General features: G+C 37.8%; 2 protein-coding genes across 4 annotated transcripts in view; one reads left to right on the forward strand and one right to left on the reverse strand.

The window, feature by feature from the left end:
* The window catches only part of LOC130915955 (RNA polymerase II elongation factor ELL2), a 102,611-nt gene extending 97,765 nt beyond the window's left edge, over nt 1-4,846 (reverse strand). Inside the window, exon 1 of the mRNA XM_057836239.1 lies at nt 4,689-4,846. Coding sequence (XP_057692222.1) covers nt 4,689-4,826 — 138 coding nt within the window. The 5' untranslated portion in view covers nt 4,827-4,846. The remainder of the gene's footprint in view (nt 1-4,688) is intronic.
* fkbp16 (FKBP prolyl isomerase 16) overlaps nt 1-26,247 on the forward strand; it is a 168,858-nt gene that overhangs the window by 37,622 nt on the left and 104,989 nt on the right. Inside the window, exons 1-5 of one of the 3 annotated variants that reach the window (XM_057836240.1) lie at nt 4,433-4,700; nt 4,789-4,909; nt 12,203-12,900; nt 18,112-18,281; nt 23,179-23,267. In XM_057836240.1, the coding sequence (XP_057692223.1) occupies nt 12,507-12,900; nt 18,112-18,281; nt 23,179-23,267 (653 nt within the window). In that variant the 5' untranslated portion in view covers nt 4,433-4,700; nt 4,789-4,909; nt 12,203-12,506. Of the gene's footprint in view, nt 1-4,432; nt 4,910-12,202; nt 12,901-18,111; nt 18,282-23,178; nt 23,268-26,247 lie in introns of those variants that run through there. The other 2 variants (XM_057836243.1, XM_057836241.1) reach the window with 2 other exon arrangements.

A 26,247-nucleotide genomic window follows, 5' to 3' on the forward strand; every position in this document is an offset into this window, starting at 1 on the left:
CATTTGAAATAATTGATGATGTTGATGAATGATAATTGTTGGTCTCTAACACCTATATTTAAACGCAGCCCTCCTGCCCAAAACTAGGTTATTAATTGCTCACAAAAACATTCGAATTGAAAACAGTTTCTTTATTTGTAATGAATACAAAATATACCGTAATTTTCGGACTATAAGCCGCTGCTTTTTTCCCCTCATTTCAAATCTTGCAGCTTATTTGTTGTTTTATTTGGGTTAATAGGTAACATTTTATTTGATAGCGACGTCATAAGACCGTGAAAATTATGACATTCCACTGTCATGGGCATTAATGAAAATTAAACTGTCATCTGGCAAATTATGTCACTAACTCCATTTATGTCCAGCTCGGATCTTTTACATCCATTCAAAAGTGAAATAATTTGCTGGATCACACAAAATGACAACTGTCAAACCATTCATTAAAGCTCATGGCAGTGTTATGTCATAATTATGATGGTCTTATGACAGTTTTATGGCACCACTGTCAAATAAAGTGTTACCAAATACCATAACTAGCAATTAATGAAACAACTGGAATAGTAAAAAAACATATAAGCACAGAACATGAATTTGGATTGCTATTTATCTGTAGTGCTGCAATGCATGCTAGGAGCCATGTTGGACAAAAACAGTGTTGACAGCAGGAGAGGTTGAAGGGAGCAGTGATGGCCAAATGAAGCTTCTTGAAGCAATGAAGCCAATTGGTTCAAAGCTTCATGGTGGTTCATTTGGTCTTATGACAGTCTTATGATGCTGCTGTCAAATAACGTGTTACTGCTGAATATCTTTTGGTGTAAATATCCCATTATACAGTGAGGACAGCTGTGGGTTATAGTCCAATGTGGTTTATCTATGAACAAAGGCTGTTTTCTTGTCAAATTTGGTGGGTGGCGGCTTATAGTCAGGGACGCCGTATAGTCCGAAAATTACGGTAGTTAAAAAAAAAAAGAAAACTGAAACAATCTTGTGTTCACGAAACTGAATAACACTATTGAGATTAAAAACAGTCATCCCTTCGTTTTTGTATTTCATCCCCTGAAGCAATATTTATGAGTCAAAATCACGAAATTCCAAATGACCGAAAACATTTTTTTAAAGTTATCTTTTTTTAAACTCTTATTTTATTCTTTTGTGAATCGTGCACCTGACAAATCACGAGAGGTGAAACAATAAATCGGCCACTATTTTGATAACCAATTAATCTTTTAGGACCTTCTTTACCTTGTCTATATTCTTGAAATTATAACATACATATAAGTTCTCAGTTTTAAATATCAGATTTCTTCATTATATTTTTTGTGAAGTCAAAGTAGGACATGAACAAAAATCTGCTTTTACTTTGAAAAACAACAATCTACGTTTTTGCCTATTTTCGGACATCTTACTGTCTAAACTAGCTTCTTAATACGGCAACAACAACTAATAAACTAACTCGATTAATAAAATAGTTGCCAATGAATTTGATAATCAATACAGTTGTAGACTGCAAGTCAGGAAGCTGTACTCAAATGTTATTTTTGAAGGAACTTGAAGGAACTAGTCACCCATTTTGCCGTCATTGTTACTTATAACAGACCTAAAAAAAACTTCAAAGTAAATTGTGAAGGTAATTGAGAAAAGTGACATTTATCCGATTAATACTGAATTTTCGAATATGAAAAATAATCGTTAGATGCAGCCCCACTCAATGTACGAGAAACAAATATTAAAACTATTAAAAACTAGAAAACTCTGAAAACTAATACAAAGTAGATTAATTAGAACTCAACTCTATTAAAAAATCCCCAAACACTGCACCCTTTTATAGTAGTTTGTAGCAAAGGTGTGTAGTAACGCGTTACATTTACTCCGTTACATTTACTTGAGTAACTTTTTGTGGAAAGGGGTAGTTTTACTAAGCCAAACTTTTTACTTTGAATTGAATAGATTTGTGATTTTGCTACTCTTATTCTGCTACTTTGGGCTACACAACAGTCATTTTTCCTCTTTACTCTACAGATTACATTTATAATCTTTTTGCAAGATCATCATATATTTGCTCCCTCAAAACTATCTAAAATGGAAGATTTTGTCAAATATTTTTCCATCTATAATGTTGTTTAAAGCATATAATACACTACTGCCATCTAATATACAGTACGCATAATCTGTGAGGATCTGGAGATTTCATTTTACCCAGATTTCGAACCACTCGCAAACGTGTTTTTGTGTGTCCGTATGTGGAGTGAAAGTGTGGAACAATTTAGACAAACACTTCAAGCTCTGTCAAAATATAAAACAGATCAATTTTTGTATAAAGATATGTCTGGTCACATTATAATGACATTTACTGACAATTTTTGTTACTTTTTGTTTTAGAATTGGTGTGTATGTATTAAGAATTATTATTAATGAGACAACTCCGTTGGTCTAGCTGGTTGTTTATTGGTTTAGTTTAGTGCTACAATGATTAATCGATTAACTCGAGTAATTTGATTTGAAAAAAGCTTCGAAACAAATTTTGCTGCTTCGAGTATTCGTTTATTTAGCGTGCGGTTGTAATGGTTTGTTTTGAAAGTGTTTGCATTTAATTTTATTTATTTGGGTAGATACACTTCCCTCTAGTGGCAACAGTGAATATGACATACTATAACTCATTTAACATGGCCGAATCAGCTGCTCCCCGTTAAGACCAACATAAGGTAAGTTTTTGTTTGAGCTAATGTTTTTTAATGCATTCGTAATTTAGTTTACAGCTATATTTAGCTGTTTTTTTTGTTTTTTTTTTGTAGGAATATGTGTTTGAACGATTTGTTAAACGCATTTTATAGCATTAAAAGTAGTGGACGTTTGCTATGCAAGTTAGCCAAATGTTCTCTTGTACTTTTCCTCATTTTTTTTCAAATACCATTTTAGGCTAATCGTTATCTTAATTTATATATATTTAACTATATAGTTTGAAGAAACTCAGGAATTTTATTTTTGCATTCACATTTGATGCGCTTTTGAAAGGGCAATCTTAGCAGGCCTTTGATTTACATCTCCTAAAATTTATTCTGTAATGCATTACATGTTCCTAATCCGATTACTCAATTATTCGAACTAACTAGTTGATAGATTAATCGACTACTACAATAATTGCTAGCTGCAGCCCTAGTTTAGTTGTTTTTGTTTTCGTTTTTTGTTTTCTTTCCTGCCTCTTCATTGTGTGGACTTAGTCAAAGGACAGGAATATCCCACGAAATAAGACTGCTAGAGGATGAGATCAGGGGTGGGTTAAAATTAATTTTTCTTCTTCCCACTCCCTTTCGAGCGCAAATATTCTGAGTTATACTGTATTTCTGTTTCTTTGTGCATCTTTGAAATAAAAAGCTTCATCATCATCTAAAGTAGCTCTACCGATTTCACCAATGAGACATCGCAACAATAATCACATTATACCAATCAGACGCATGCTCGCCGTTCTATGATCTAGCCACTGACGCTAGCCTGTTCAATCACGTGGCGTTTTTAAAACACCGTAAAAAACTAATTATTTGACATGACTCGAAAGCGTGTTTTAAACCTCTCTCCAAGTTTTTTTTTTTGGCGTCAATTGACCATGGAAAACCGGCGCTATGATGCTTTTAATTTCATAATAGTAACTATGAAGTAACTAGTCACTATTCAAACTAGGAACTATTTTCTCCACTAGAGGGCACTCATGCTCTTCGGACGAATAATACTTCATTTCTGTCATTTTTTTTCTCCCTGCAGAATTCAATGATTATTTTTTTTTGTATTTTTTTGGCTTAATGTGGTTATGTATTTGGTTATTGTACAGTATCATTATAACAACAGTTAAAAAATGTAAGCAGTTACTCACAATGTTACTCATTACTTTAGTATTCTTTTCACCAAATACTTTTTTACTTGTACTTGAGTACATTTTTTGGTTGACTACTTTTACTTTTACTTGAGTAATATTATTTTTGAAGCAACACTACTCTTACTTGAGTCAAATTTTCGGCTACTCTACCCACCTCTGGTTTTTAGTAACATTAAAATAAAAGGTTAAGAGGTTTTATTCAATAAGATATACTTTATTTAACTCATTCACAACAATAGACGTCCAACTCATTCAACTGGGAAAAATTGATGTGATGTCTCATCTTTTTAGAGTTTAAGAGTTAAAATAGTTTGACAACTTTTGATTGATATAACTGATGCGTTTAAGTTAAATAGGAAAACATCGGGACATAATCACCAAGCTCTTGTCATTTGGCAACTTTTTGGGGGTGGTGAGTGGCAGGGCGAGGGGGGGGGCGGATTATTCTTTGGTAAACAAGCAATTCGAACGGCTTTCTTTTTTTAGTTATTGAGCAAAAACAAATTGTTCTAAAGGCTTATGCGGAGAATTGGATCAAATCCCTTCATTCGTCAAAGTCTATTCCGAGTGCTGTGTTATGACCCAAAGAAACCAAGCTCGTGTTTATTTAGCAGGGAAAACAACAACACGTTTTCTCAGCACTCCTTTCTCCGAAAGCATTTAAACGCCTCTATTTTTAACTTATCGCCAATGATCTCCGGAGGAAATGTAGTTCCCAGTTGGAATTTTACACTTCTTGGACTTTGTGGAGCGATTATTATAAAGAAAAAGAAGAGAAGAGGGTTTTAAAAAATAATTCCAAAACGATTATTTGTCTTACCTTCAAGTTCTGGTAGGTTTCGAGGGTCCGGAGGGCGGTGTCAGTGAGTTTGACGTGATAAAGAGTTCGATTTGGACTGTTTTTGTTGATTTTGCCGCAGGAGAGACCGTAGCGACGCTCCTGTCTCAGCGCTGCCATTTCTACAACTGAGCACCATCAGCGACATCCTGCCTGTGGCGTGACGTCACGACGCGGGGGCGGGGCCAGCCTCGCACACACATGTAAGTGCGGAGCGCACGCACATGCACACACTTTATTAAGTCATTGGCTGCCATTGACGACGATAGACGTCCAATCCATTTGAAGTGGGAGAGTGACAGCGAATGAACCTAGATTCATCACTTGTGATAAACTAATGATTGGACGTCTATCATCGACTTTTTTCCCCTCTGTCTTTCGTTTTCCAGGTCACACTCATTGCCCTGTGAGAGCTCACTTTCCATACTGCATATGTTTGGTCTTTAAATTCTATTTTAATCTCCCTTGCGGCAAACTGGATTGTGCTGTTTAAGTGCGTGTTTGCGTGCACGTGTATGTGTGCGCGTGTGTTTGTAAACACCAGCACTCACATGCCAAGTCACATGCAGAAACAGGACAAAGCGGTTGGAAAGGCATTGGAATTGTTACATTATTCAGTACGTCTCAAACCTTTTAAAACAAGCACCACCCGCACAAAAAATTAATTAAATATATTTTTAAAAATGTAAAACCTTTATCTTCAGGCAGGGCTGGCCCAGCCTATACGCAGACTATGCAGCTGCTTAGGGCCCCTGACCACTACGGGGCCCCAAATCTGGCAATTGTTTTATTTTTATTCTATTTTATTTACTACGGTTTGCTTTATTTGACTTTTGTTAGTTTTGATACTTGATTACAAGCTTTAAAAAATAAAAATTCTTCCTTAACTTCTTTCTTTCCACTTTTAGAAAAAGGTTTGGCGCTATCTACTGTAACTACTGACAATCATTTGGGGTGAGAAGTTTGAAGTATGCAGTGCAACAAAATCTGATTAATATACAAAATATGGACGTATGGGTTGAATTGCATGTATGGGTTTCACAGTACACTGTGACGAAATGGTGGGCCAAAAATATGTGCCCCTTTGCATTATTTTGCTTCGGGCCCCCAAATGGCCTGGGCCGGCCCTGTCTTCAGGTATCAGCATTTTGACAAGTAATACAATACAGGTGTGTGATAGGTCCAGTGGCGGACTTGGCAATTTTGGGGCCTTAGGCGAACATATCCAGGGGCCCTATTCATGGGTCAGGGGTTAAAAAGGTGATAAGGGTGTGGATTAGTCGACTAATCTGATAATTTTCTTTCTTTTTTTTTTTTTTTTTTACTAATTCAGCAATGAAATTTTTGTTGACGCTTATTAATTCACAAAACCATTTTGGAACACTTAAATTCTTTATTAAAGTACAAATAATCATGTAAATTCGCTGCTCAGCCTTCAACGCATACAGACGCACTCCTGAAGCACTCTCTTATCTTAACCGATAAGCGCTCAGGGCCAGCAAGCTCGATTCCCAGTATGCCTCCAAAGAATCAGAGAGCTCCATTTAATTCGCGCTGAAAACGAGAAACTCAAGCAGGCGGTCGAGGATAGAAATGTTCGCATCAAGAAGCTGGAAATTTTGGCTGACGATCTCGACCAGTGCTGACACGCAAATGAGCTCATCGAGTCGCTAATCACACCAGCTGTGATAACATGTCACACACATAGCCACAACAAAATGTTCCACAGCAAACAGATACAAAAATGTCAGGGACATGATAAAATCATAACCTTGTACGCCCTGAAATTAATCGAGCTGCTTGACTGGACGCTTAGTTACTAAACCCAGATTGTTGACTGTGTTATTTTACAGTTTTGATGTATGTTCCATGCCTGCATGTACGTCTTTAGTTGTATGGGGGACGGGAAACTGATAAGCATATGCTTCATCTTGTCCGCCTATGTCGTCTTCTTCGGTTCCTTCGGGCAAATCATATCAAATTTTGTAATTGTCAATGATTGTCAATGATACCGATGATGATGACAATAAAATTCCAAAAATTCCAAAAAAATAAAAATAACAATTACACAAATAAACAATGAGGTTAAATGCTGATAGCATTTACTAGTGCAAAAGAACGGAAAGTAAACAGATTCAGAACACTGACTTTGCCTTTCCAACATTATTCAAAACGATTCTTAAAAAAGAATTCTAGCATTATTATTATAGTATACTACTATATATAATAGAAGTATAATAATTATAATAATTATTCATTGCCAATCATATGTGTCATAAAGAGTGTCGTTTGAAAGCTATTCTTAGTGTAGAATCTGTATTCTGTAGTATTTACTCAACATATTATAATATTAATTCTGAAATATATGGGATTAACTCCAGAAATCGTTATTTATATGACGAACATGGCGTGCTTTTATTTTGAAATGTTCACCGGAGGTACGTTCGCTAAACCGCTCACCGAAAGCTTTACACTCCGTAAAAAAACATTCTTCGTCATTGCTTGTGGTGTCACTAATAGATTTAATTTTTTTTTTTCATTAGCAAATGCTGTTAACCGGCTGTTGAGTGTTATTGTATGACTGATTGGAACTGTACTGCATTGTTTCGCCACAGGGTGTGCCGTCGTGTATTTTATGTTCGGTGTGAAGAAGAAGAAGAAAGTTAAAAGAGGCATTAGCGGCCTGTTCTCAACTTTTCCCTCACTGCACTTTGGCTCTCATGGAGAGCACGTTCGCTCATGTGTTCGAAATAAACGATAGTCGACGTGCAAAGTAGCAAGTGAGCTGTAAAAATAGCGAGCTTAGTGGCGTGAAAAACACGGAGCTAAGCGATGCTAAATGGAGCTAAGCGAAGCTAAATGAAGCTAAGCGACTGATACTCAGTCCGTCGTCGTGGAACAGTCCATTGTAGTGCGTATGTGTGGGGGAGAGATAATATAAATGCAGCATTCAAATGGCTTTCTTTTTTGTTTTGTTATTTGTTTGTTTGGTATGCTGACATAATTATACATGACGAATAGTTGGGGGTGCTGCTGGCTCCGGTGGCCCAAGCTCTTGCTCGTTGGGGCAAGGGCAGCTGGTTGGGGGCGCCCTACTGGTTGGGGGCCTAAGGTGATCGCCTACTTCGCCTGAATAGTAGATCCGCCTATGGATAGGTCTAAGTATTCATAAAACAAAACAAATGTTTTACAGTGATCCCTCGTTTTTTGCGGTTAATGGGGACCAGAACCCACCGCGATAAGTGAAAAACCGAGAAGTAGTGCCCCCCCCCAAAAAAACTTTTTTAATTTTTGTTTTTATTATGTTCAATTTATTTATTAAGATTTAGCATTGAAAAGAGATACATATAAGACCTGTTTTTAAACCTTTTTCCCCCCCAAATATAATAAAAAAAGCTTCAGATTTTGATGTGCGGTTTGACAGCTCTCTATTGTATATGAACACTTGGAATTTCTCACATTTCTGCATAAAAGCCCCACCTAATGTGATCTGATCTTTGTCAAAATCACACAGATGAAAAAACAATGTCTGCTTTCACTAAAACCACCCAAACATTTATAGGTTTTTATATTTTAGTGAGGATAGTTTGCAAGCATTGACAGACAGGGGAAAAACAAGTAAGTGAGCATCAAATTTAATATTTTGTGCCCCCCTCCTTTGGCAGCAATAACTTAAACTAGACGCTTCCTGTAACTGCAGATAATCTTGGCCCATTCTTCTCTACAAAACTGCTGTAGTTCAGTCAGATTCCTGGGATGTCTGGCATGAATTTCTTTAGGTCATGCAACAGCATCTCAATGGGGTTCAAGTCTGGACTTTGACTTGGCCACTCCAGAATGTGTATTTTGTCCTTTTGAAACTATTCTGAAGTTGATTTACTTCTGTGTTTTGGATCATTGTCTTGTTGGAGCATCCATCCTCTTTTTAGCTTCAACTGTCTGACAGACGGCCTCAGGTTTTCCAGCAAAACATCCCGATAAACTTTTGAATTCATTCTTCCATTTATGATTGCAAGTTGCCCAGGCCCTGAGGAAGCAAAACAGACCCAAATCATGATGCTCCCTCCACCATGCTTCATGGTGGGGATGAGATGTTGGTGTTCGTGAGCTGCTCCATTTTTCCTCCACACATGACGTTGTGTGTTACTCCCAAGCATTTCAAATTTGGTTTCATCAGTCCAAAAAATATTTTACCAAAGCTTCTGCGGAGTGTCCAAGTGCCTTTTTGCGAACATTAAAAGAGCAACAATGTTTTTTTTTTTTTTTTGACAGCAGTGGCTTCCTCCGTGGAGTCCTCCCATGAACACCATTCTTTACATATAGTGGATGTGTGCACAGAGATATTTGACAGTGCCAGTGATTTCTTTAAGTCTTTAGCAGACATTTGAGGGTTCTTTTTTACCTCTGTAAGTATTCTGCGCTCAACTCTTGGCGTCATCTTTGGTGGACGGCCACTCCTTGGGAGAGAAGCAACAGTCCCAAACTCTCTCCGTTTGTAGACAACTTTTCTTACTGTCGATTGATGAACATTCAGGCTTTTAGAGATGGTTTTGTATCCTTTCCCACCTTTATACAAATAAACAATCCTTGATCGCAGGTCGTCAGACAGCTCTTTTGACCGAGCCATGATGCACACAGACAATGCTTCTCATCAAGACAATTCTTACCAGGTGTGTGTTTTATAGTGGGCAGGGCAGCTTTAAACCACTCATCAATGACTGGGCACACACCTAACTTAAACTGTTTGGTAAAAATTGGTTTCAATGGCATACCGCAAGCAATACGTCACTTCCGCTCATTAATATTCATGACATTAGCTACTGTTGCTAAGTAGGGACAAGCCACCGTTTGTCCCTAATAGGAAATGAATGGAAATCTTGTACGAAGGAGATGTTTACAGAGCTAAACCTACCAATTCTCTCCGAAAATGATGTGCCTGGTGCCAAATTCACTGGCAAAGATGTGGAAGAACATAAAAATGTTCAGTTAAAGAGATGGCTTGAGTGTCGAAGGCTGAAAAAGACGAAAAAAAACGAGCCGACCTGAGCATAGCCTTAGCTTTTTTTTATCAACGCGACTGACAATGACATTCTCCTGTTTCAACAAGCTATCTTTTACCATCAGCCCTGTCTTTCTTATATATCCTCTGGTTGTCCTACGTCTCTGACCATTCATGGGGGTAATTTAGTTAGCTTTGAGTAGTGATCGCAAATGCTACTCAGTGACAGCCAACGAACACTTTTAATTTTTTCATTGATAACAAATCTTAATTCTATAATTTATTTACATTTCCCCTTTATTAAAGTTGTTATATATACATACATATATATATATATATATATATATATATGTTTAGGGGTGTCAAACAATTAAAATGTTTAATTCGGTTAATTACAACTTAAAAATTGATTAATCGTAATTAATCGCAATTCAAACCATCTATAAAATATGCCATATTTTTCCGTAAATTATTGTTGGAATGGAAAGATAAGACACAAGATGGATATATGCATTCAACATACGGTACATAAGTACTGTATTTGTTTATTATAACAATAAATCATCAAGATGGCATTAACATTATTAACATTCTGTTAAAGCAATCCATGGATAGAAAGACTTGTAGTTCTTAAAAGATAAATGTTAGTACAAGTTATAGAAATTTTATATTAAAACCCCTCAATGTTTTCGTTTGAATAAAATTTTTAAAATTTTCAATCAAAAAATAAACTAGTAGCCCGCCATTGTTGATGTCATTACTTACACAAAGCTCATGGGTGCTGAAGCCTATAAAATCAGTCGCACCCAAGCGCCAGCAGAGGGCGACAAAACTCTGAAAAACACAATTAATAACATGACATTTCACTGTGCTGTCATTTTAATCTGAGCGGGGCATGTGCGTTAATTGCGTCATATATTTTAACGTGATTAATTAGAAAAATTAATTACCGCCCGTTAACGCGATCATTTTGACAGCCCTAATATATATGTAACAGAAACGGTAACAGTGGCAGTCAGATACCATTGTAATTCTTTTCAGGTCATTCATTGTCAGACAGAAGCAGTACGGCACAACGTTACGCTAAAAAAATAAAATAAAAATATAAAAATGGCTTACCTCTTTGTCCTCTGAAAGACCATGCAAACCCAACAAAATGTTTACCGCGTATGAAATTTGAATGGATTCACCGAGCTGGTGTTAAAGTCCGCGCAAGTTGATTGGGTCTTCACATTTTTTCCTCCCGAGTTCCGGTTTCCGGAAACGTATGAAGAAAACATCCTTCATGTGTTGTAATGTCTAGAGTCGTTTCTACAAATTCCCAAAAAACAATGTGTGATCGGCATGTTCGTGTTTGAAAGATTACTGGAGAAAAGTAGCACAAATTACGTTGTTTCTATGCGAAGGCGGGTCTATAATGTCCCATTTCGGCTTTACTTCCCCTTTACGATGCACCGTCACGGTCTAAAAATAGCATGCGTGCGGTACGCCATTGCTCTTTAAGTCTCTTTAGGCAGAGGGTTCACTTACTCACACCCCCCCCCCCCCTTTCTGTTTGCATGCTATCCTCATTATAATATGAAAACCTATAAGTGTTTGGGTGGTTTTAGTTAAAGCAGACACTGTATTTTCATCTTTGTGATTTTGACAAAGATCAGATTACATTTGATGGTGATTTCACGCAGAAATGTGAGACATTCCAAAAGATTCAGATACTTTTTTATACCACGGTATATTGGGATTAACAAAAATCGAGATTGATAGGTCAGGCTTTTCATAAATTGGTGATCAGTGCAATTCATTTTTTTTACTATGTCTACAAAAATACAATTTAGTGACTGGTAGTGCATTTAAATCTTGGGCCTTTCCTGCCTTGTTTTGAATAATTACAAGAAAAAAATAACTATGTCAGTGTTTTGAAAGCATGAACCTACTTTAATTTACCACATGCTCCTTTTTTTTTTAAATAAGACACTTACATCAGTGTGCAAGCTAGTGCTATTCCGATGGTCGAGCCTGAAATTTTGAACAAACTCTCTTTTGTTGAATACTTTTATGCTAACACGTTACGCGTGAGGTTGGATCATTTCCTGAGCCGGAGCAAATGCTGTATGACCTCACTTTAAAGTTACAAACGTTTTCTTCCCACTTAAATCCAGATGATGAAAAGAGTATCATTCTCACAAGAACATTGTCTGTAATCTATAATCTCTTCATTTTTCTCAGCAATTTCAAAAAGTCATGCTGAAGATCCTCAAAGGCAAATTAGTTTCTGTTTCCTGACATCTCATTGGTCAATCGCGTTCATGGAAACATTATTGGGCACAACGGTGAAGTCATTAAGAAGATTACAGACATTCTGGCAGATTAGGTTTTTCTCTTCTAATCCGGCAGATTAGTGCTGGCGCTAGCTCGCCGCCCGAGAGTGTTTTGCCGTGCTGCATGATGTCTTTGCATTGATCTTTTTTTTTGTCTTCTCTTTACCACGTTACCACAGGATATAGTGGACGCCAGCCGGGAGGAGAGGTAGAGGAGGTCAGAGTGCACTACGGAAGGTACGCAACTGTTGGCAAAATGTGAGACATTTTTCACAGATGAAGCCAAGATTTCGGGATGCCGTGCCATCTGAATTTAATGAAACGTGGCACGTGTTTTCATCAATATTACATCATGGGAATATTCCAATGTTTTGGGAGGTTGTAGGCGTTCACAGTTTAGCGACCGACTAACTGACTTACGCCTGATAGGATCATCTAATTCCATAGACAAGCAGATGGTGTCCATCGCTCTCTGAATGGGAAATGGAACCAGTGTCTTGTTGTGAGAAGCATGTGGACCCAACATGTGAACTTGAGGGTACGCTTGGACCTGAGGAGGGGACAGAGGAGGAGCTGAGTAGACCCAAGATAGCCCAAGATGAGAGCCTAAGAGGAGACATCGCGCTGGAAAACTGTGAGAGCAGAAACTCATGCGGTCCAGAACAAGAAGAATCAGAGACACGATGCCGTGGACGGGGAGAATTGAAAAAGACAAACAGCTGGAAGATGGTTCGATTCCAAGAACCGTCCTTGGAGGACGATGTGCTGGAGAGGGACAGCTCGGCAGAGAGTCTTTTTCCAGAATACGCCTTGGAAGAGTGGACCACCATCTCCTTTGAGAATCTGTTCATGAAGGAAGACTGGCAGTACATAACAGGTATTACACTCGGATGTCATTGTTGTCCTCCTCACTGCTACTGAATCATTGACTGCCAATGACAGCGCTAGCTGCCCAATCCATTTTGAATGACTAGCACAGAGATGTCAAACTCATCTTGGTTTGCTGGCCACATTCATAGTAATCAGATCTCACGTGGGCTAGATCCCATTAGTTTGTTTTTGGCCAAATAAGTTAGTCAGTAGTTAACCCATTAAACACCTAAGCCTATTTTGGCCGAATTGGCATGCATTTGATGTTGCCTTTATATTTCAAAGAAAAAAATGTTTACAATGGCCAAGTTGGGTCCCTTTTTTCTTCATGTCCAAACTCTTGTTTTCTTCACTGACCCTTTACAATCCACATTTTGGACCCAAAAAGACAATAAAATCCCAAAATCTTTTTTCAAAATTTGTAATGTTGATGTCCCATTGACAACCAAACATGCTCGACCAACCGTTTTGAAGCTTGATAATATTTATTCAACTTGTTAGGATAAACGTTCAATTGAAAAAAGTACGTTTGAATAGTTTTATGTTTGACAATTCAACACAAACAGCAGGTATGGTCATAGGCGTTTTTGGCCTTTACACATACTATGGTCAAAACAGGTTATATACAGTGCAAAATAGTGAGAAAAAAGATATATATCATCTAACACAAAAAGGGTTTGGAGGATATCTCTTTGTGAAGTTAGGTGTTGTACACATCACCTTGTCAAAAGTATATACGTACATGAAATCAAGCTTCTCGAACACACATCTACATGAATTTTTTAAAAAAGATTATAGTGAAAACAAAACAAAACAAAAAATATATATATATATATATAACATTGAAAAAAAATTTTTTTTAAATATTGAGAAGTAATTCAGTTCAATTCAATTTTTTCAGGCATGTGACCCAATAAAGTTTTTTTTTTTTTTTTGCGCACTCAATAAAGCTTCTTCTTGAACAGGTCACGGAGCTGCGTCACACACAACGTCACACAGCCTACTCTTTCGCCGTTTGCGCGCTGCTGTCACTTCTACTCGCCGAGACGGCGACTCATCCAAAGAAAACAAGGACAAATACGGCTCATCTTCTTCCTTGAGTTAATGAAATAATGCATTACCTTGCGCTAAATATAGTTTTGGATTCATTCTGCACGTTTCGAAGTCGCTCGCTCAAACCAACCGGCCGTTGCTTGCTTCGCATGCCTCCCTTTCATTAGTTGGCGCATCGCTCGGAAATGTATTAAAAATGATCACATTCGGTTCGTCCTTCTTGACATCACAACGGCTCTTGGGATATGTAGTCTTTTGTGCTGCTTTCCGTTTTGAAAAAGGACAAGAAATGATGGAAATATGGAGATAGATACAGTACATGGTCCATGTAGCGTTTTAATGCATATTTATGAGTGCAATAAAAATATGAAATTCAAATGACATTATCTCCCGTTTTTCTTGGTCGATTGATTTCAAATAAAAACTGGTGTAGACATCAACTTCCGCACTTTCAAATGAGACCAACCAGCGGCACGTGGGTGACGTAATTACAGCGTGACGAAGCTTCAAAGACGATATGCGTAAACGCGTCGCTGCTGACACGTTCGGTGTTAAAGGGTTAATAAGTTAGCCAGTTAGCTCACTGGATGCCATTGACGGCGCTAGACATCCAATTCATTATGACTGAGAGAACGAATGTTACATATGAAGGTTCATTCGCCACCTCACAGTCAAAACGGACATCTCGCGCTGTCAATGGCGCTGAAAGATGAGCATTCACAGCCAGTATTTTTACAGTTGTGCATGGTAAGCCATGAGTTAATTTTACATCACTTCCATGTAATTTTAAGATACTTACGGGTTACGTCCTGTAAATTTTGGATCATTTCCTGTTGATTTAAGGGCTTTTCCAGGTTACTCCCTGTTGATTTGGTGTCACTTCCTATTGATTGTGAGGCATTTTTGGGTCAATTACTTAGTGTGTTGTTTTTGGTAGCCCTTTTAGTTTTCGTCTTAGTTGTAGTCTTTTGGACGATAATATTTCTTAGTCTTGGTCATATTTTAGCCATCTGTAAATGTGTTTGTCTTCGTCTAGTTTTTGTTGACGGAAACTCCAAACTAATTTCGTCCAGTTTTACTAAGTGTTGACTAAAAAATGTTTGTTTTCTGCAAAACTAAAAAAAAATTACTCCAAAAATAAATCAATATATGACGGTTTCCAACTATTTCGAATGAACATTGACACACGAGCACATATTGTAGCATCTACAAAGGCGACGCTAACTTGGTGATGATACACACTCAACAGGAAAACAGTAAATTATTTTTAATTAAGTATACCCACCTGGGTGTTTGCCATTAGCATTAGCCTAATGCAAACGCAGATGCTATGCGAATGCTACGTGTTACATTTTGTGTTTTTTTTTCTTTCTTTTTTTATTTTGCGTGTTAAATTTAGTGTGAGATGATCACTCAGCAAAGACCTAAAGCAACATTGCATATTCTCTCTGGCCAGAAAACAAATCTTACCATATGTGCAAGCCTGCATGGAGACTGGAGACAACACATTGCTGAATTTAGAAGAAGGGGGGTTCGCAGCATGTCACGAGCGACACAACCAGACACTGCTATGATGGTAGCAGTCTAACTACCAGGGTTGTTCCGATCATGTTTTTTTGCTCCCGATCCAATCCCGATCGTTTTAGTTTGAGTATCTGCCGATCCCAATATTTCCCAATCCGATTGCTTTTTTTTTTTTTTTTTGCTCCGATTCAATTCCAATCATTCCCGATAATTTTTCCCGATCATATACATTTTGGCAATGCATTAAGAAAAAAATGAATAAAACTCAGACGATTATATACATTCAACATACAGTACATAAGTACTGTATCTGCTTATTATGACAATAAATCTTCAAGATGGCATTTACATTATTAACATTCTTTCTGTGAGAGGGATCAACGGATAGAAAGACTTGTAATTCTTAAAGGATAAATGTTACTTTGTATATTGTGACTAAATATTGCCATGTAGTGTATTTGTTGAGCTTTCAGTAAATGATACTGTAGCCATTTAACTTTTCTGCCCAAATGCATGATGGGAAGTGAAACCATGACTGTGCGTAGTGGCACCAATTGATTTATCTTCTCTGCGTTGGGAAATAACATAGGGTGTTAAGAAAAAGATCAACTACTACCTTTCTTCCCCATATTTCTAATTTTTGAGAGGGATATAGTAAGGCTTTGGCCAATTAAAAAAAAGCTCCAAAGGCTGCCAAAATTCTCTCTACTCATTTTACACTGCCTTTTAGCTCTATATATAGGTATAACGGCGCCATCATAGATTGAACACGACAATGCGTGAGTGGGTCGTACAGCGCATGCGTTAATTGCATTAAATATTTTAACGTGATTAATTAATTTTAAAAAAATTAATTACCGCCGTTAACGCGATAAATTTGATAGCCCTACTTTAAGCCAAAACTAAAGACTCTGGATGAGTGTAAGACATTTTGTCTGTAACATTAAATACAATTAGAAAACGATTTAATTTAAAAAAATATATATATACAGTGATACCTCAGCTCACGAACGCTTAAGCTCACGAACTTTTCGCCTCGAGAACATTAAATTCGCGAGCATATAGTCTCTGCTGATGAACTAGTTTTCGGCGGACGAACCAAACCACGCGGTCGAACAGTGCCACGAGAAGCTGACGCACGCTCACGGCGTCCCAGTTCGTCCCCTCCCTTTCGTTGAGTGCGGACGTGGTTTGTGTTTGATAGACATTTTGGACCATATTGAGTGTACTTTTGCTATTATGGGACCGAAAAAGACTCCCCCACAGGCTAGTGTTAAGCCTAAGAAGACATTAAAGAAAATAAGGTATATTTTTGTGTAGTTTTAAGGCTTATTTAGTAGAAAATTATGTTTTATGGGGACCTGGGAACGGATTATTCTCATTTTAATGGTTTCTTATGGGAAATAAATGTTCGGAAGACGAACTTTTCGCCTTACACACACTTTCTGGGAACCAATTATGTTTGTGAGCTGAGGTATCACTATTATCACTATACATATATATATATATATATATATATATATATATATTTAAAAAAGGCATGTCCGATATTTTTTTGCCGATTCCGATACTTAGAAAATGACGTGTCCGGACCCGATCAATCGGCATCCTGATCGATCGGGACATCTTTACTAACTACACATAAAAATGTCACACATTGTGAACATGTGACGGAAATTATGTCTCGTTCTCGTCTCGTCTGATGAAAACTGGCATTTGTTCCGTTGAGTTTTAGTCTCCCAAAGCACGTTTTTAGCTCATCATCGTCTCGTCATTGTCACGGAAATAAGTTTTCGTTGATGAAATATTTTCGTTGTCGTCATCGTTGACGAAAACAACACTGTTTCCTTGCTAACTCATTTGCTGCCATTGACAGTGCTAGATGTCCAATCCATTCTAAATGGGAGGCGCCGAATAAACAAATGTAACTGCAGACGTGAACGTAGGCCAGGTGCAGTAGTGAACGCACTCTATCACACAAATCATAAATCTCTGTTTTAAGGCAAAAATTTCAAAATAAAAGCATGAGTGTAGAGTATGAGTGTGTCAGGACACATAAGTACTGAGGACCCAAATGCAGGGAAACAAAGGCAGGGTGGCGGGGAACTCAAAATGCTTTAATGGTAACTAAAAATAACACAAAGTACAAACAAAAGGCATCAAAAACTTTCTTAAACAGAGGATGCAGGAACATGAGGGATATGACGGCGAAATGAACATGAGCAGACCTTGGGATAGACATTGACACTCAGATAGACATGAAATCGACAATGACACAACGAAGACTGAAAGCACATAGGGCACTCAAATACAGACATGGAGTAACAGGACTATGAGGCACAGCTGGGTGACACAAGAGGCAGCGCATTGGTCACCACACAAGGGGCAGACCACAACAGGTGAAATCAATGGGTAATCACATGACAAGACATACTAGGGCACAAACCTAACAGAATGTAACTCAAGGCATGACAGAGTGAGCTTCAGTGTGCAACCCCACAGGCCGGGTTGGATCCACTGGGGGGGCCGCTTCCGGCCCGCGGGACGTAAATTTGACACCCCTGGTCTAGCGCTGTCAATGGCAATGAAATATGAGCATTCACTGGAAAGTTTGACACGGATGCTGTTTATCATTGCCAAGATGACCGACTGCTGAGGAAAAAGCTGCTGGAGCCTGCCGCCCCCTCGGCCCCTCGTCCCATCTGGGGCCAACAAGTTACTGTGAAGATGCAGGCTGTCCTGGAGGACCGCACTGTAGTGGAGAAGGATAGCAAGTTGGTGTTTGTTATCGGGGAAAGAGACGTAAGCCAGGTAAGGCTGCAGCTATTGATTATTTAGGTAGTTGATTAATCTCTCGATTAGTTAATTCGAATAATTGAGTAATCCCATTACAAATATTTAATGCATTGCAGAATACATTTTAGGAGATGCAAAACAAAGAAACAAGTGTTTATGTCTGCAATAACATATTTTGACATTCTACAGTTGCGCTTTCAAAAGAGCATTTCATGCGACTACAAAATAAAATTCCTGAGTGTTTCCTCAAACTATGCAAAATTGCACTTTCATTTCACAAGAGCAAAAAATGTATGTAAAACTAAAATTAAAATACCTGAGCTTGGCCTCAAACGGAATGAAAAATTTAAATAAATGAGGATCTAAGTACAACATTGTACAAAAGAACAATTGGCAAACTTGCATAGCAAAGTTCCGCTAGCTAAATGCTATAATGCTAACGTTCTTACAAAGCTCTTAACACATCGCTCAACACATATTGCCACAAAAACTGCTGAATATACTTCTAAACTAATTAATAATGCATAAACGAACATATTAGCTAAAAAAAAAAAAAAACACATCTTATATTGGTCTTAACAGGGAGCAGCTGGATTCAGCCATGTTAGATGAGTTATGGCATATTCACTGTTTCCAGTAGAGAGCACTTTATCTACCCAAATGAATAAACCTACTAAATGCAAAACAAACCATGACAACGTCATCCTAATTACTGAATGGTGAATTTAGGTTCACCATTTTGTGAGCAACTGTATGAACAAAAAAAAAAATCAAGGTAAAATTACCTGGAATTTTGGGATTCCATAATTTATGACTCATAATTATCATTTATTATCGCTCCCTTAGGCAGCATCAGTCGGATGCCAACAAAATGACTGAAAAATGCAACTAGATCATAAACATGCACTTTTTAGTGCCTTTCAGTGTCAATTAATTTTTTTTTCTTATTTTAGATAACGATGACAATCATATATAGCTATGAGGAATGTGGCATGCATTTCTTTGAGTTACCAAATATAGTCCCTGTTTGTTTTAATGTTTCCAGGTAATACTTTTATTGTCGTGACAGGAAAAGCACACTTCCTTCAAAGAAACTAGGCCAAGCTTTCATTGTAGCACTTAACATGGCACCGTAGTGTTTACTTTCAAACAATTGTGCCTGAATTGTGTTAGTTTCAATGTCACTTTGCGACAGCGGCCTTTGGGGTCCACTTTAAAATTGATAAAAATGTAGCAGAATATTGAAGTTTTAAGGTTTTATAAGTGGCTAAATCTTTGCTCACATACCAGCACAATGTTGATTGGCTCAAAATGTTTCCTTTATTTTATGCTACGCATTTACACATAATATCTCTGCCAGCTTTTAGCAATCAATGGCATCTAAATCGTCAACGGTATATATTTTCCCATTTAATTTTTATATGTTCATTTTTTTTACAAAACAAAAAACGGAATGAAAAAATACTTTTCAAACATTCTTTTTGAAAATTAATTCAAAAACACATATTTAGATTCTTCCAGTTTAAATGAATTAGACATCTGTCATGGTCAAAGGCAAGTAATGAGTTAATCATACGTTAATAGTTAAATAGTCTGGTTTTATTCATTTAAATGTTATTTATTTTTATTTTAAAAACATGATTAATATTTCAGTAATAATAATTACAGATGTCCCGATCGATTGGGTGTCCGATCATGTCATTTTCTAAGTATCGGAATCTGCAAAAACAATAACGGCCATGCCTTTTTTTAATATATATATATTTTTTAATTAAATCGTTTTCTAATTGTATTTAACGTTACAGACATAAAATGTTACACTCATCCAGAATCTTTAGTTTAGGCTTAAGGTAGGGTTATCAAATTTATACCGATAATTTAAAAAAAAAATGTATCACGTTAAAATATTTAACGCAATTAATGCATGCACTGCACGATTCACTCAAGCATTGTCGCGCTCAATCTGTAATGGTGCCGTTTTACCTATATAGAGAGATAAAAGACAGCGTAAAATGAGTAGAGTGAATTTTGGCAGCCTTTGAAGCCTTTTTTTAATTGGCTAAAGCCTTACAATCCCTCTCCCTACGATTAATAATATCATGGGAAGCAATGTGGGGAAGCAAGGTAGCAATTGATCTTTTTCTTAACACCTTATGTTATTTCCCAACGCAGAGAAGATATATCAATTGGTAGCACTACGCACATTCATGGTTCCACTTCCCATCATGCATTTGGGCATGGCTACAGTATCATTTACTGAAAGCTCAACAAATACACTAGATGGCAATATTTAGTCACAATATACAAAGTCACATGTCTTTCTATCCGTGGAGCCCTCTCACAGAAAGAATGTTAATAATGTAAATGCCATCTTGAGGATTTATTGTCATAATAAACAAATACAGTACTTATGTACTGTATGTTGATTGTATATATACATCCGAGTTTATTCATTTTTTTCTTAATGCATTGCCAAAATGTATATGATCGGGAAAAATTATCGGGAATGATTGGAATTGAATCGGGAGCAAAAAAAAAAGCAATCGGATCGGGAAATGTCGGGATCGGCAGATACTCAATTTAAAATGATCGGATCAGGAGCAAAAAAACATGATCGGAACAATCCTAATAATAATAATATAATGTAATTACTAGGGCTGTCAAATTTATCGCGTTAACGGGCGGTAATTAATTTTTCAAATTAATAGCGTTAAACTATTTGACACAATTAACGCATGCATGGAATGACCCATTCATGCGTTGCCTCAAACAGTCTACAATGACGCCGTTTTAGCACATAATTGGAACACCACCACGGTCTGCCATTCCAGGGGCACTGTCAATTTTTGGATTTTCAAAGTAACATTCTGCACTAAATGGAGGCCTACAGAAAAATCAAACCCATCTAAGAACACTTCCAGACACACACATTAGTACAACTGGGTAAAATTTCATCAAAATACGCTTAGCCGTTTCGGAGTTGATAAGGAACGAAAACACACACAGACAAAGTTCCATTTATATATCCAGTGGGGCAAGTAAGTATTTAGTCAACCACCAATTGTGCAAGTTCTCCTACTTGAAAAGATTAGAGAGGCCTGTTATTGTCAACATGGGTAAACATCAACCATGAGAGACAGAATGTGGAAAAAAACACAAAATCACATTGTTTGATTTTCAAAGAATTTATTTCCAAATTAGAGTGGAAAATAAGTATTTGGTCACCTACAAACAAGCAAGATTTCTGGCTGTCAAAGAGGTCTAACTTCTTTGAACGGGGTCTAACAAGGCTCCACTCGTTACCTGTATTAATGGCACCTGTTTAAACTCATTATCGGTATAAAAGACACCTGTCCACAACCTCAGTCAGTCAGTCACACTCCAAACTCCACTATGGTCAAGACCAAAGAGCTGTCGAAGGACACCGGAGACAAAATTGTAGACCTGCACCAGGCTGGGAAGATTGAATCTGCAATAGGTAAAATGTTTAGTGTAAAGAAATGAACTGTGGGAGCAATTATTAGAAAATGGAAGACATACAAGACCACTGATAATCTCCCTCGATCTGGGGCTCCATGCAAGATCTCACCACTTGGCGTCAAAATGATAACAAGAATGGGGAGCAAAAATCCCAGAACCACACGGGGGGACCTAGTGAATGACCTACAGAGAGCTGGGGCCACAGTAACAAAGGCTACTAAAAGTAGCACAATGCGCCGCCAGGGACTCAAATCCTGCACTGCCAGACGTGTCCCCCTGCTGAAGCCAGTGCACGTCCAGGCCCGTCTGCGGTTCGCTAGAGAGCATTTGTATGATCCAGAAGAGGACTGGGAGAATGTGTTATGGTCAGATGAAACCAAAATAGAACTTTTTGTTAGAAACATAGGTTCTCGTGTTTGAAGGAGAAAGAATACTGAAATGCATCCGAAGAACACCATACCCACTGTGAAGCATGGGGGTGGAAACATCATGCTTTGGGGCTGTTTTTCTGCAAAGGGACCAGGACGACTGATCTGTGTAAAGGAAAGAATGAATGGGGCCATGTATCGAGAGATTTTGAGTGAAAATCTCCTTCCATCAGCAAGGGCATTGAAGATGAGATGTGGCTGGGTCTTTCAGCATGACAATGATCCCAAACATATAGCCAGAGCAACAAAGGAGTGGACAAAGAAGCATTTCAAGGTCCTGAAGTGGCCTAGCCAGTCTCCAGATCTCAACTCCATTGAAAATCTGTGGAGGGAGTTGAAAGTCCGTGTTGCCCAACGACAGCCCCAAAACATCACTGCTCTAGAGGAGATCTGCATGGAGGAATGGGCCAAAATACCAGCAACAGTGTGTGAAAAGCTTGTGAAGAGTTACAGAAAACGTCTGGCTTCCGTTATTGCCAACAAAGGGTACATAACAAAGTATTGAGATGAAGTTTTGGTATTGACCAAATACTTATTTTCCACCCATGATTTGCAAATAAATTCTTTAAAAATCAAACAATGTGATTTTCTGTTTTTTTTCCACGTTCTGTCTCTCATGGTTGAGGTTTACCCATGTTGACAATTACAGGCCTTTCTGATATTTTCAAGTGGGAGAACTTGCACAATAGTGGTTGACTAAATACTTATTTGCCCCACTGTACATTAGTAAAATTTCATCACAATCCGCCTAGCTGTTTCGGCGTTCATAAGGAACGAAAACACACACAGACAAAGATCCATTTATACACAAATACAGATACCTACTACATAAAGATAATGTAATTTAATTCATATTTCATGACACTGCTGTATTTGTACTGCACCTCTACTCAAGCGTGAACGTTTTGCCAACTTGAGAGATTCCGGGAAAACATGGGCAAGCTACATGTACCTGCTGTCTGGCAACACACTGATTTACCATGTGTGTGTGTTTGTGTGTGCAGGCGCTGGAGGAGTGCGTCCTGTCCATGCACAAGGGTGAGATCACATTACTGCTGGCTGACTCTCAGTACGCATACGGGCTCGTGGGCAGGTAAGACCCTGTTTTTGGTAAACATCATAGAGTCAGGATGGCACACTAGTGTTTTTATTCAGAGACAGCGAAAGCGGAACGAACGAGGCTTGGGCCCTGTTCTACCTGTTGCTGTGGGGGGTGGGGGTGTCCTGTTTTTCCAGGGCAGTGGGGTTAATGAACCATAAACAGGAGCAGATGGCTTCCGCCGAGTCTCATTGAGAGACGGCCTATGTTTGTAACCTCCCAACCTATGGGAGGACACGACTCAAATTACGACCAATGGCTTGGCTTTATAACCTTAACACCATTAAAGGGCCAGTATAAACATGGGCCAAGGTTGGTGTGACACAGATGAAAATATTTGTTTAAAATGTCATGTTTGCTTTAGATAACCTCACCAAATTAGGGCGAGACACCTGCCCAGATTTGATGAAATATTAACTCTTGAATTATAATCCTAAAACCAAACAATAAGCTTTTTTTTTTTTTTTTTTTTTTCAAAATTACGGTCAACACCTGTTTATTGCTGGGAATTCGTTCCATTAGGGCTGTCAAACGATTAACATTTTTAATCGAGTTAAATACAGCTTAAAAATTAATTAATCGTAATTAATCGCAATTCAGACCATCTATAAAATATGCCATATTTTTCTGTAAATTATTGTTGGAATGGAAAGATAAGACACAAGACGGATAAATACATTCAAAATACAGTACATAAGTACTGTATTTGTTTATTATAACAATAAATCAACAAGATGGCATTAACATTATTAACATTCTCTTAAAGAGATCCATGGATAGAAAGACTTGTAGTTCTTAAAAGATAAATGTTAGTAAAAGTTATAGAAATTCTATAATAAAACCCCTCTTAATGTTTCGTTTTATTAAAATTTGTAAAATTTTCCATCAAAAAATAATCTAGTAGCTCGCCATTGTTGATGTCAATAATTACACCATGCTCACTCATGGTACTAACCCATGAAATCAGTTGGACCCAATCGCCAGCAGAGGGCGCCAAACACCAAAAAACAAGTAACAAGCGGGCATTACACTGTACTGTCATTTTAATCTGTTTGAGCGGGGCATGTGCGTTAATTGCGTCAAATATTGTAACGTGGTTACTTAAAAAAATTAATTACCACCCGTTAACGCGATAATTTTGACAGCCCTAGTTCAAGACCCACCCATTAAAGGTAAAAAGCCACATTACAGGGAAACCATATAAGAACGTTCCGTCAATGTTCCTACCTCTTTCACGCACTCACTTTTAACCCAAATAGGGCACTCCATTTAACTCATTGGCTGCCATTGACGGTGCGAGATGTCCAACTGAATTTAAAATTTTAACCACTCACATTCAAAATGAATTGGACGTCCGGCCCCATTAATGCCATTGAAGGATGACAAAACTGATTCTGCGGGGTTAATTCTTAATTCCGAAGCTCGGATGTTGTTTTTCCACTAGAGACAAACAAAAGACCAGTTGTAAAGCAGATTAATGCAAGAATGATATAAAAAAAAAAAAAAAAAAAAACCTCCTATGCAAAACATTGTGGTTATAAATTAATAATCATCAGTACTGTCTTTGTTGCTCTTGGCAAGGCAAGGCAAGGCAAGGCAAGGCAAATTTATTTATATAGCACAATTCAACACAAGGCAATTCAAAGTGCTTAGCATCACATGAAGATCATAAAAAACACATTAAATCAATAGAACGTAAAGACGAAGACAATCGAAACAGGAAATACAATTATACATACAAATCGCATTTAATCACGGGGGAAAAAAATACAGCTACTGCTAATAATAATTGAAATCAGCAATGGAGATAAAGCACAAGAGGAATAGAAAGCAAAGAGATTGAAATATATAGACAGTTATGGATGTGCTGTGCTAAACAAAAGCGGTTTTAGCCCTGATTTAAAGGAGCTAACAGTTTCAGCATACTTCAGACCTTCAGGTAACTTGTTCCAGAGGTGAGGAACATAATTACTAAATGCTGCCTCACCCTGCTTGGTTCTTGTTCTTGGAACATGCAGAAGACCGGTTCCAGACGACCTTAGGGGTCTAGATGTCTCATAGGAATCTAACAAGTCAAGCATGTATTTTGGTCCAAGGCCATTAAGTGTTTTGTAGACGAGCAGTAGTATTTTATAGTCTATCCTTTGACCCACTGGAAGTCAGTGTAGCGATTTCAAAACCGGTGTAATGTGGTCCAGCTTCCTTGTATTTGTGAGGAGCATTCTGTACTAGCTGCAGCTTCCTGACTGATTTTTTATTGAGACCTGTAAATATACCGTTGCAATAGTTCAATCTGCTGAAAATGAATGCATGCATAAGTTTTTCCATGTCTTGTTGAGTCAGAAGCCCCCTAATTCTGGCTATATTTTTTAGGTGGTAATAGGCAGATTTAGTGACGGACTTTAGACGGCTATCAAATTCTAGGTCTGAGTCAATAATTTGGCCAAGATTTCTGACTTGATTTGTAGCTGTAAGTGGCATTGTGCTAAGGTGCCTGCTTATCTTTGACCTTCCCTTTTTTGGCCCAAAAATGATCACTTCTGTCTTCTCCACATTTAACTGGAGAAAATTCTGGCATATCCATTCATTGATTTGATGAATGCATTTACTCAGAGAAACTAAGAGACTATAATCATGCGGGGACACAGAAATGTAGAGTTGTGTGTCATCTACATAGGTGTGATAGGAGGTGTCATACTGTTCCATAATCTGAGCTAGGGGAAGCATATAGATGTTAAATAAGAGTGGTCCAAGAATTGACCCTTGAGGGACTCCACACGTGAATTTGGTTCGTTCTGACTGATGGTTTCCGATTGACACAATGAAATCCCCATCATGTAAATAGATGTGAACCACTGAAGAACAGTGTCAGTCAGCCCTACCCACTGTTCCAATCTGCTGAGTAGTATGTTGTGATCAACTGTGTCGAATGCGGTGCTGAGATCCAATGGTAGCACAACAGATGATTTGCCTG

The sequence above is a fragment of the Corythoichthys intestinalis genome, chromosome 5 (assembly GCF_030265065.1).
Source record: "Corythoichthys intestinalis isolate RoL2023-P3 chromosome 5, ASM3026506v1, whole genome shotgun sequence".
Lineage (NCBI taxonomy): Eukaryota > Metazoa > Chordata > Actinopteri > Syngnathiformes > Syngnathidae > Corythoichthys > Corythoichthys intestinalis.